The sequence below is a fragment of the Amblyomma maculatum genome, chromosome 1, assembly GCF_055883805.1.
Source record: "Amblyomma maculatum isolate TAMU_Amacu chromosome 1, ASM5588380v1, whole genome shotgun sequence".
NCBI lineage: Eukaryota > Metazoa > Arthropoda > Arachnida > Ixodida > Ixodidae > Amblyomma > Amblyomma maculatum.
The window spans coordinates 409,937,107-409,950,047 of record NC_139344.1 but is presented as its reverse complement, the minus strand read 5'-3'; the positions used below and the strand labels follow the sequence as shown (position 1 = coordinate 409,950,047).

At 44.9% G+C, this 12,941-nt stretch overlaps 1 protein-coding gene across 1 annotated transcript in view; it reads left to right on the top strand.

Annotated features, from left to right (window-relative positions):
* Positions 1 to 2,579: 2,579 nt before the first annotated feature.
* The window catches only part of LOC146208917 (uncharacterized), an 18,409-nt gene continuing 8,047 nt past the window's right edge, over positions 2,580 to 12,941 (top strand). Inside the window, exons 1-3 of the mRNA XM_084587336.1 lie at positions 2,580 to 2,732; positions 6,080 to 6,144; positions 7,128 to 7,211. Of these exons, the coding sequence (XP_084443462.1) occupies positions 2,593 to 2,732; positions 6,080 to 6,144; positions 7,128 to 7,211 (289 nt within the window). The 5' untranslated portion in view covers positions 2,580 to 2,592. The remainder of the gene's footprint in view (positions 2,733 to 6,079; positions 6,145 to 7,127; positions 7,212 to 12,941) is intronic.

The window sequence follows — 12,941 nt, the reverse complement described above, 5'->3', positions numbered from 1 at the left end:
CCACTTTTTTTATCTGTACAAACTCAATTGTTTTTTCTACCGATTTATACGTTTTGTGTGTCCATGTTTGTTATAATAAAGGCTGTTATCTGTAGTTGTCTCCACGTTCTGGAAAATGGCATCTATAGTTTCTCATTAGCACCTGATGTTGCACTTCTCTACATTGGCGCGTCTGCTATTGTAATCTATGACAGATTTTATTTTTTAATATTACATATTGTTCATTTTGTTTGGATAGCCACTGTTTCAGGGTCACTGATTTTTTTTTAATAAAGCATAGTAGCTTATACAAGGAAAAATTTAGATCAGTTCATCTGCCCACCGGCCAGCCGTGTATAATGCCTCGTCGGGCGGTTCGTTCCGCGAATGATGAAAAAAAATCTTAACTTGTTTGACGAAGATTCCTGGCACTAGATATTACTTTTGCCATGACAAAGCTAGGCAGTTAGTTTTATCAGCGAAAACGAAACTGAAACGCATGTTTTGCCTTTCGGCTTTTGGGGTACATAACAATAACAACCTACCACATACGTGACATATGCTTCATTGTACAAGCAAACATGTCGGATATTAGCTGCGATCGCCAATCTGGCGAAGTGTCTTCGGATGAAGAGACCAGATATGGGGTCGTTCCATGTCAATTCGAGCCGAGAAGCGATTCCGCCGAGCGCAACAGCAGTTCACAGTACCCGCCTTCGACTCCAAACCCCCCTAAATTAGACAGGATTATGAGCACGGCATGGTACGTATTCATGGATGCGTGTGTTGGACTGCTTCGTTGGAAATGCATGTGCACGCTTTTATCGCAGGTGCAGCTGCGCCAGATGCATAGTAATGCCAACCTGCGCGGAATGTGTTGCCGCGAAGATCAGCAGGTCCTGTTAAAGATAATAAATGGCCAGACTTGCGTCACCGAAAACGCCGAATTCGTGACATACTGCCTCACGCAATTCATTCTCGAGGTCGATCGTACACGAAACTACAACATTACCACCTGCGCTTTCACGACGTCGTTGAAGTGAATGCGTAAGCTATTTCAGTGATTATTTCCAAATGCACACAATGTGATTTTGACTATATTCTGCATTATTTCTCAGTCGATACAGGTACACTGCATACCGACAGTTTGCGTGGTGGGCGTATGGTCGGCTAGGCCCAGCTGTGTCGTAACACTGATAAGAAAAACATTCCCATCGGTTGAGTACACGGGCTTCAAATGGTCCTAGGTAAGTGTGTTAAGAAACTCGCTTCATATATGACACATTTTTGTGTACCATACCTACTAAACTACGTTATTTCTATACAGCGGCATGATGCTCCGAAGTACGATACCTTCCCATCAACGACACCAGCATCATTTCGTGTTCATGGAATAAAGAGGAGATTCTGATTTTGAAAGACGTAAAACTTTCCTGCTTTCTTCGTTCACTTTACAAAGGACATCTATTCTTCTTATGCAATCGGCCTGGATGCACCGTACTGTCACTGAATCACCTCGCGTTTTTTACCCCTGCTCGAATTTGCCATGCAATACCCGTGTCTGTCTGTAGAAATGACTTGAAGCAATCGGCTATTTGCTCTTTGGTTATACTGGATTATGCTTGATTCATTAAATGTGACCGAACTCCGCATAAGCTCAAATTAAATACTTTAAGGCGAATATAGCTGCGTGACACGTGTAGTGCGAGCACTTTGGTCACTGTGAAATGCTTTCAAACCTGTCGTACACAGACCACAGGTATTTTACTCGAATGTAGGTGTTCACAAGCGGCATCGCGTGTTCGTTTACATATTATAGTCTTACAAAAGCAAAAAGCATCACGCGCAACCGCTTTCAGCGCTTTGCAGTCAACGCTTTGCAACAGCCGCCCCAGCAGACGACGCACACGTTTCCTGTCTCAAACAAGCGTCACTTCCGGCGAGCGGTAATGGCGCCTGTTTTTCAGTTTCGGTTCTAAAAATGCTGATTTTTACGTCCCGCTTGCGCCGTAACTTCTATGGCCTGAAAGGTTATATTTTTATGGTAGCATGCTCTACATGTATACTATACAAACGTAGCTTTTTTGATGCCTAGAAAATTTGTGTAAAGTAGGCCTTTAAGGTGATAATTATGATGAGGATTACAGTAGAGATGACATTGACGATGCGGTGAATGAAATCAGTCCCGCAGAGTGGCTTTCTCCTTAAGTCTCCTCATGTGCGCTGCGTCCACAAAATCAGCATTATTATACCACAAGCCTGCTTCCATTGCTACATGTTCGTATATTGAAAGGCGGCAGTATAAAATGTAAAAATATAAGAACTGGATATTCGTTCACCGAAAATGTAATACCTTTCTTATTTACTTTATCGTCATGGTAATACTTAGGGCTCTCTTCTCGCAACTTGCACGTGATGGAGGGTAAGCCCGCTTGCTTCACAGGAAAAGAGCAGTGAGGGCTTGACTATGTCAGGGGATGTCGACTTCCGGAAAAGGCATAGTGCCACAATTATTATCAGTTATGTGCCGTGAAACTTGCAGCAACATGCACCAGCTAGACGACGAATCTGCTTCTGAATTTCCCCATGCAGATGATCGGGTACTTCCCTAGTATGACTGCAATCTACGCATCCCCTCCGGCTGAAGGCGAAAGTGTGCCGCAGTGTTTGCATGGTGTACTCACGCAGTACCAACCGGATGGTGGCAACATTACCTACGTGTGGACCATGAGAGATGACAGCGGTAAAGAAAGGTGAACCCTCACTATTTACCACATATCCTGTTTCTTTTGCTTTCAGCGCACTAAGTTCTGCTGAAGAGTGCAAATATCTTTTTTAGCAAACTCCATGTTCATCTCAGGTAAACAATACCCAGGTACAAGCGATACAGCGTAACTCATCCCATATTTCTATGCACCTTTCTAAGTCATGTTCACTTTTGGACCTTCCCACAATAATTATTCCATATTCTGCCACACGTCTCTGGATGAAAGCAGCAGATTTTAGGCCTTCGGTCTATTGACGTACTTTCTGGTTTGCATCCAGAGATGTTTGTACAGTCACATCCCGGACATGCCACATCACATCACGTCACAGTCATATCACGTAACATAACAGCAAACTCATAGCCTTTCGACTTTTTAAAGTCTCCACGGGCCACCGTGGTTAGTTCTCCCCTTTAAAATTCCCAGTGGTCGCATCACCCGCCGGGCCTCACTCCTTCAAGGATGTGATATTCGTGTGGTTTATCGCAATGGCAGAAGGCATACTGACGCTGATGTTTGTTTCGCTCCCCTATGCCCGCTGACAATGTTTGCTTTCTTCTCTCGACTGTCCTTCGTTATATTTGAACAATATTGCCACTGAGCCGCACAAATTCCTTGATCACCCCTCGCTTTAGCTTTCTCTCCAATCATTCCGCCATTTGGACATATGGAGCAGTCCGTAGCACCACCAAGCTGCCTACTACACAATCGCATTAGGCTCTTGTATCACCGAAGTTGTCTTTGTATGATGGACACGAAGGCATTTAATCTCGGAAATAAGCACCTTGTTCTCCAAAGATCCTCAATCCGCTTGCTCCTATGCCTTCAAGATCTATGCATAGACTTGTCTTCGCTGCTATTGGCGCAATATGTAAACATTCATTCTCTTTCAGGGTGAATGAAAAACGAGTTTCTGTCTCTATTCGAAGCGTTGTTGCATTCCACTCGACCGCACGTCGAAGCAAAGGGGCGCAGCCACAGGGGCGCAGTCCCTCTTGGACTTGGTAGTACAGAGGAGATTGCGCTTCACATGGGGTGATATTTTGTTTTTATGAGCAGTCGTGTAGGATTCTCTAGCGCTGCTGCTCAGCTTGACAATAGGCGACACTATACAACTGCGCCCTGAAGTTCGTTCGCTTTTTTCTCTGGCTGTCAACTGCGCGAGTTTGGTCATGATCATACGGGCCGGATGAAGCATCCGCCTTGCCCATCGAACCCTGCCGACAGGGTTGGCACTGACCTGATAATGGGGGAATAGGAATGTGCACTGGATGAGCAATGGTGATTGCAGTCAAGAAATATTTACCCTCTAAGCCGAAACTGACGCCCTCCTTGCTGCTAAGACAGGCAGTGCTGTCACCTTCATTTTACAATTCTTACTTCTCCACGGAGAACGGCAACAGTCGTTGAACAACCAAGGATGTGTGTTTCTATCTTTTGTGGTTTCATTCTTCCTGCAACAATGATACGCTACTAATTGCACCACTACTGCCTACCACCTGGCCACTAGTGGCCTGACTGTACGGCTTAATCGAAGGCTGCGCAAACGTAAGCGGCTGCTGCACATTACAACTGGGACACAGAGCTGCGCTCTGAAAAGTACGCTCACAACGCCAATACGCACAGAAGCACACATTTCTCGTCAGTTTTACTATTTTATGCGCTTGAGCCAAGTTTCCCCTTTACAACAATCCTCCTTATCGGCCCAGCTTCTTTCTCTTTGCCCCGCCATTTCCAAAGCCTGTAGATACCCTGAAGAGTGCTGACAGTTCGCTCGATCGTTCACGTCCGATGGTCATGGGCGACAGAGACACCGCTCCAACAGCTCTCACGATAGAGATAGGTTCCTTCCGTACACCCTTGTTTGGTTTCATGTGCCTTCTGCTTCAAGTACTTCAAGTACTCCAAGTACCAAAATCTCCACTTCGTTCTTACGGGTGCTTCTCCAGTAATCTGCATAGCTGAGCACGTAACGTCCTGGTAAGATATCAGATGAGGTGGGCGCGACATTATCCAGTGAAGTTGCACTAAGACAAACACGTTTTAATGCTCTCTAGGTCGCCCGTATGGCTCTCTCGGAGCGCTGACTAAGGAATATGAACTGCAGCCTGGGCGCCGGCGCGAGCCTATAGAGCAACGACTGCTAGTGGTCGATTATGTGAGTTCCCACATTTTCGAGCCCTATAGAAAGCTCTGCGTTCTCTGCGAAAGCTATGAGTTCTCATAGCTATAGAAGCTCTGCGAAAGCTGTGAGTTCTCATACAATAAAGCCAATTCAAAGGGATATATCCCAATCCAATATTTTGACGAGCCTTGCGCGACTGTTCCTAAAAAGCGAATAAGAGTGTTCAAAACTCCAAATAGCGAGCCGCTACGCGAGGTAATGCTGTACGGCACTGAAACCTACGAAGTTATAGCTACAGCTCTCATGACTCAGCAGACTCGACAGGCTCAACACTGATCTCCACTTGATGCGATGCAAAAGAAAGTCCGCATCTCACCTCTGTGACAATTGAATAAAAATTACCATACAAAACCTTAAAACGAAATTGCCCTTTGCATCCTGAACGTAGCGAATAATCTGGTGCCACATCCCTGGACGATAAATATTTAGGAACGACGGGCTTCGGCAAATGGACTTCGTGACCAGCCATTTAATCAAGGTTTTCAAAATTAACCACCCTCCCTCCTTTCGTTCGAGCTTGGATGCACTAATGAATAGATTGAACGTCAGTACTCGACTGGACCAAATGCAGTAGCAAGCTGTGCATCTACAGGCTCTCTTGTGCATGGAAACTACGGCGTGCTTCATTGAAACCTACTGTCAATTTCTGGAAAGTTATTTAACGCTTCGAGACCGCATTCTAAATATTTCAAACGATTTCGATCAGGAACCTTTTATTTGATCCCCGGTTTGCATACGCACATGTTTTGCTCAAATTGTGTGGCATAAGCATCATTTTCTATGTTCAGTAGTTTCTGTATTGGATCCAGGGCAGAACGAGAGAAAGAAGATGGCTACATAGTATGAGGGAGCACTGAACAACGGTAGAGGGGTGAGCCTCAGTTCGCAAGTCGGGGCAACCTATCGACAAGTGCACTTGTCTTGGTCTGGCGTCCAGACTAAGACCAGTCCACTTGTCGAAACGTTGGCTCCACCTGCGAACTGGGGCTCCCACTCTACCATTGTTAGCATTCTGTCATTCTGTGTGAACGTAATTTATAATTCTTTTTTTTTTTTGCCTTCAACCTTTTTTGTTTTTTCTCAAAGCCGCCGATACTTGGAACATAGTACTGCCCACTGTACGACTAAATAATTATCGCTTTCTTCCCAGCACAATTATCCATCAAGTTTCCAAGGGACCTTCACTGGACCAAGCTAACGTTACCAGTTCAAATGGTATGAAGTGTGTTTCAACATGATGTTAAAGTGTAGCGCTAGGATATATTTTCTTAAGAAGTTTTGTTATCGGCGGATTAAAGTAACCCCAAATTCAGCATCTCCGCGGACTGCATGGAGGTTCCCGGAATAAGAACAGCGTACTTTATTTTTACGAAGGTTTACCATATTTACTGTGAGAGCTCCGTAGGGCCCTTAGCCGTCCGTGTTGACCACAAATGGCGTCATGGGAGGACAAAAAACACTGCTTCGGCTATTCTTTTTTGCACGTTACGAAGGCGAACCGCTGAAATATTTTTTGTTAGCATGTTTGATTCCTATACATATATTTGCATTTATTGCAGAGGTGTACGAACAGCACATTTTGCTAATTTGCGAATGGAATAGATTACGACTATTGCACCTCCGTTACATAGTCAAACAGCAATAGCGCAATTTACAATTTATCGACCTTCCAATGTTATTAGGCTTCAATGTCGTGTATTCTATAGGTTTTCTTAGGGTATATGCATGGTGCTTTTTTAAACAATATAAAGATCTGCTCGAAACTATTCATTGCAGTTGGAGGTTGGTGACCCATATTGCATGGTGTAGTTGGCACTAGTGGTGCATAAAATTATGCTTGAGTTTGTACCCGTGACAAAATCTTCGAGAACTTTTAAATAGAAGTATAAATTAAAAAAAACAAACAAATGCCGGCCTTGTTACTTCGTGGTACAAATATATCCCCTCTACTAAACCTGGCTTCGCGCGTAGAATTGATTTTCAACTGTCTCCAGCAAGTTCCAACAAAACTTGGGACAAAACTTCGTGTTGCGCACATTCGGAACATTTCAGATTCGCTGAAGTTTTTTTTACTAAGTCCTATTTAATCCGTGTATATATTGCTAAAATTTTGAAAAACACCAGATATCATGTTGTACCAGAATCAGGTATCAAAATCAGCGAGATGAATAGAATTACGTAGTTTCTTCTTTTTTCAGATCCCGGCAACAGCTTCATTGCCACTGCACCCTACACCGACTACAAGACATGTTTCGTCCTTCAAACAGGGGACCTCGGAGGGCGTAAGGCGAAGTTTTCACATACGAGCGACGTTTGATGTAGTGGTTTAGATTTTTCCCAGTCATGGCGCAAAGACATCCTCCATGTGGTGCCCTTGAGTTGGAAGGGTGCGAAAAGCGTTGAAGGGACAGTCTGCGGTAGGAAACGAGATAAAAGCATTGATATTCTGGAAGATAACACCACATGGTGGCAGTAAGTGGTGCAGCTCGTGGTTTAGAGAGGATTGCACATTTTCAACTGTTCAAAACGTAAGGTCAAAAAGTACTACCTTGCGGCGTCCACTACCTACGTCTAGCAAGATAAACGGCTAGCAAGATAACTTTGTAAACGGCCTGGAGCGTTTACAAAGTCAGAGTACAACAATCATAACTATGCTACAGCATCATACAGGCAGTTATTTTTGTTCACATGAAGTTAAGGAGGCCTGATTCTCTGATAAATTGCAGCTATGATTACTTTTTACTGTTGCTTGATCCGCTTTTACTATGATTTCCACAAAAAGAAATCACACAACCGACGCCGCCGCTACGCTTGTAGTGGCGCTGCCATCTACAGTGCTGCTACCGGCATAAATATTTTTAACTGTGTGCGACGAATGTCAGCCGTTTTTTTTTTTTTTAGTTCTGTTATCCATTTTTTTTATTTAAAACTTGTTTACTGCTATCAATTACACCTTTACCAAAATCTGTTCATCTTGGCTAACGTTTTGCTCAAACTTAAAATGGACTTTACTCAAACTGGCTACTGCACGTCACCTAGGGAGCGGCAGTAATTGGGGACATAGTGTTCTAGTGAGCCACTTACAATTACTCTGTAAAAAGTCTCCGATTATTAATTTTGCAAGCGCTGGCTGCCTTTAAGAAAAAGATACCATATGAAAAATAAATTAATTAAGTTTTCAATTGCTCAGCTATAAGCTAGAGTAAGTTATCCGTGTATTCTAGAAAGGCGCGTTTGTCGAAAAATTCATTACATTCACCCTTAACAGTGGAGCTGACCTTATAGCGGTTGTGTAAAGGTGCACCAAAAGTAGGACAGAGCACTGCGAATGCTGTCAGAAGTGTTTTCTATTGCGTTCTATCATCGGAAGCGCATGCGAATGCTGGAGTGAAGTGGACCCGTCCCGCTCTTTTGCTGCTCATCGTATCACGGGTACGGGTAAAGCCGCGTTTATTCCAACTGTGGTAGCGGTATCTTTAAAGGTTCATTCAAGGATATATCGTTGGCACGCTTCGTGCAGAAAGAGTTGGAGTTTGGTGTGCACACATTCTGCTTTGTCAGTAATGCGACCACTTTTAGTGTGCGTGCAAATACGCCTGCAGCAGTTCACGCTTCGCAGTTATATTTCAATCCCTGAATCCCGGCATTTGAGTGATAAATCCAGGCATGAACCACTAAAACCGCTCACGACGAACGCAGATGGGAGAAACGCGGCTTCGCCAGTACGGTCGGTAAGCCTGCATCAACCCTCGACGTTCGCCCAGAACCTTGCTAGCCACATGTTCTTCCGCTGATACAGCGCGCCGGAAAGCTGTTTCGTCACCGCTCGCATGACTGCGTTTTACTTCTGGTGCACCTGTACGAAAGGCGGCGTGAAATCCTTCGGGTAGCACAGATTTGCATAAATTGTGGGCGGAACTCGTTTATTCTCCCCGCCGCAGCAGGACGCTTGACAGCTCAGCCAGCGGGCACGGGATGGACACCGGCCGCGTGGACCTCGTTTTCATACAGGTGAATTGCAAGGTGGCCTGGGTCCCTATTTTCGACACACATGGCCGCCGTTCGGCGCATTGTTGTTGTTCTGATTGGTTGTCAGAAAAGTCACGTGTTTAAAATTTGGGGCGCAAAATTGCGGTCTATCGAAATGGCTTTTTGCGGTGACGTAAAAATGACGTGAGCGTGAAAATTGACTTTTAGCAGCGCTATTCATGATGTCTTGATGATATCTATAAGCGATTGTGGAAAGAAAATACCGGTATAGATGATACGATTGTATTACGACTGTATTACGAATGGGCTGAAATGAACTGCCCACTGTCAAGAGCCGCCTCCTGAAATTTGATTGACTGACGTTACGGGGCGGGAAATACGTCATGTATAAACATTATATAATGACTTTAAAATGAAGGATGTGTTTCGATTGCTGCAAATGACCACAGCTGAGCGTCCCATTTCGAACCACTTGAGGCGGTCGCGTAAAAAACATGGCGATTTCGACGTGCAGTACAGGCGGCTGTTAGCTCACAGCAGTTTGGTAGACAGTTTGGTGGGCGGTGAAGTAAGCTGAGACATCTTGTTGTAATTACAGAAAGCACTGAAACGACGTCATAATGGTACTTTTCAGCTGCGCCATCTTTTAGAGGATTAATAGTGATGACGAAAATTTACAGCCGTGTGGTAGTCGTAGCTACCCTCCCGTTGCAAATGCTTTGCTCTCATAGAGAAATCATTGATCCGCGCCGGTGTTGCCAAGCGCAGCAATGCAGCCCGCTAACTCAAGCGGTTGATCTAGCTGAGCGAGACGAGGCATTTCAGAGAGCAATAGAAGGGAAAGTTGGGCGAGTTGTAGGTTGTTCATTATGGTTTGGCGAGCCCTCATTAACACAGGGACAAAGAGAACTAAAGAAGAGAAGGGAAAGAAAGACGCCAGTCGCGTGTTTTCTTCTCTTTGTCTCTGTGTTAAACAGCGCCCACCAAACCATCATGAATTTAGAGAGCACCGCGATGCTTTCTAATTAGTATCTGTCTGGTCTGTTCGTGAGTATAACCCGAGAGGTCGAATGGTGCGATGGCTGTGCAAGAACTTCGCGCGACAGGTAGCGAGAGATCACCAAAGACTGTCTTAAACGTCGGCCCTAAACACCGTCTTTTTTGCCTAGCACTATGCACTCCCTGAAATGTTAGTGAATCGAGCAGCCCTTCCAAGATGGGAAAATCAAGCAAAAATACTCACAGCTTCTGTTTTAATAAAGGAATGCATGTGCCATGTATATGGAACATGTTTGCTTGCCACATGTGATGTGTTTCATTTGTAAAGTTTTGTTTAATATGCATGCGGCCTCAGTTCAGTTCAGTCAGTTCAGTTCAGGCGTTCAGTCGTGTCCGACTCTTCGTGACCCTATGGACCATGCCACGCCACGCTTTCCGGTCTCTCACTATCTTCTTAACATCACATAGCTTCATCTGCAATGCCTCGAGAATGCCATCTAACCAACGCGTTCGCTGCCTACCCCTTCTCCGGCGACCCTCAACCTTTCCCAACATCAAATCTTTCTCCAGCGACTCCTCTCTTCTCATCAGATGACCAAAGTAGCTGAGCTTTAACTTTAGAATTTGACCCTCCAATGAGCAGTCAGGGTTTATGGTCGACAATATCGACTGATTTGATCTTCTGGCAGTCCAAGGAACTCTTAAGAGTCTTCGCCAGCACCACAATTCAAACGCGTCAATTCTTCGGCGGTCAGCCTTTTTCACAGTCCAACTCTCGCATCCATACATCACAACTGGAAAGACCATAGCACGGGTTATACGGATCTTGGTTGGCAGACTAATGTCTCTGCTCTTTACAAGGCGGTCAAGGCTAACCATTGCTCTCTTTCCCAGAAGCAGGCGTCTCCTAATTTCATGGCTGCAGTCTCCTTCCGAGGTAATCTTGGCGCCCAAGAACAGAAAATCTGTCACAGCTTCCACTTCTTGTCCATTGATGCTCCAAGACTTGATAGGGCAAGACGCCATGATCTTCGTCTTTTAATGTTCAGTTTAAGACCAAACTTCTCACTCTCTTCTTGTACGCGCATCAGAAGTCTCTTGAGTTCCACTTCACTTTCTGCCATTAAAGTGGTATCATCCGCATATCTAAGGTTGTTGATACGTTTTCCAGCAATCTTCACTCCAGCTGAAGACTCGTCCAGACCGGCCTTCCTCATGATGCACTCTGCATATAGGTTAAATAGGCAGGGCGACAGTATGCAGCCTTGCCTCACCCCTTTCTCAATCGGAAACCAATCAGTAAGACCATGCCCAGTTCTGACTGTGGCCTCTTGCCCTTCATAAAGGTTCCTGAGGAGACAGATGAGGTGAATTGGAACTCCCATCTCTTGGAGAGCTTGCCACAATCTGCTGTGATCTACGCAGTCAAACGCTTTCGCATAATCAATAAAGCAGAAGTAAATGGGTTTCTGGAACTCTCTTGCTTTTTCCATGATCCAGCGAAGGTTGGCAATTTGGTCTCTAGTTCCTCTGCCCTTGCAAAACCCAGCTTGCACGTCCGGAAGCTCCCGATCCACATACTGCTGCAGCCTACCTTGCAGGATTTTTAACATCACCTTGCTAGCATGCGAAATAAGCGCGATCGTGCGGTAGTTGGAACAATCTTTGGCACTGCCTTTCTTTGAAATGGGGATGTAAACTGACCTCCTCCAATCCTGTGGCCACTGCAGGGTTGTCCAAATCTTTTGACATAATGCATGCAGTATGTTAACAGCGTCGTGGTTGAGGTTTTGAAGCAACTCAGCTGGAATACCATCAATTCCGCTAGCTTTGTTCTTAGCAAGGCTGGCTAAGGCCCATTCAACTTCACTCTTCAGGATGCCCGGCTCGAGATCAGTAATCACAACCGTCCTATGTTGGGTTTGCACATCCGGGTCCTTCTGGTAAAGTTCTTCTGTGTATTCCTGCCACCTCTTCTTTATCTCTGAGGCTTCAGTGAGGTCCTTGCCTCGTTTGTCCTTTATCACGCCCAGCTTAGCACAGAAGCTTCCTTTGATATCTTTGATTTTCTTATACAGAGCTCTTGTGTTCCTTAATTGGCTGTTGTCCTCAACTGCTTGACACTGTATGTTCAGGAAGGCATTCTTATCTCTCCTTGCTATTTTCTGAAAATCCGCATTGAGAACCTTGTATCTTTCTCTTTCCCCCATACCTTTTGCCATCCTCCTTTCCTCAGCTATTTGCAAAGCCTCTTCAGATAACCAGTTTGCTTTTTTGCATTTCTTTTGATTTGGAACTACCTTAGTAGCAACTTCTTTTATTATATCACGAACATCAGTCCACATCTCTTCGGGCTCTTTGTCTTCTAGATCTAATTCTTGAAATCGATTCCTCACTTCCACAGCATATTCTAATGGAATCTGATCCAGATCATACCTGAAAGGCCTTCTAGTTTTCTGCGTTTTCCTCAATCGAAGCTTAATTTTGGCAACAAGAAGCTGATGATCGGTGCCACAATCGGCCCCAGGCCTTGTTTTTACTGCTTGTATAGCGCTTCTCCATCTCTGCCGGCAAATAATATAATCGATCTGATTCCTGTACAGACCGTCCGGTGAAATCCATGTGTACAGGCGCCTCTTGTGCTGTTGGAAATAAGTGTTCGCTATGGTCAGCTTGTTTTCTTGACAGAACTCTACTAGCCTCTGCCCAGCTTCATTTGGCTCACCAAGACCGAACTTGCCTGTAATTCCGGATATTTCTTCACTCCCGACCTTAGCATTCCAGTCTCCTATGAGAAAAACGACGTCTGATGATGGGGTGCGGTCTAAAAGGCATTGTAGGTCCGCATAAAATCTCTCAACGTCAGCTTCTTCAGCGGCAGTGGTCGGTGCATAGACTTGGATAACTGTTATGTTGAAAGGGTGACCTTGGATCCGAAGTGAAATCATTCGGTCGTTTTTGGGGTTGTACCCTAGCACTGCTTTGCCCATTCTTCTGTTTACTATGAGAGCGACCCCATTCCT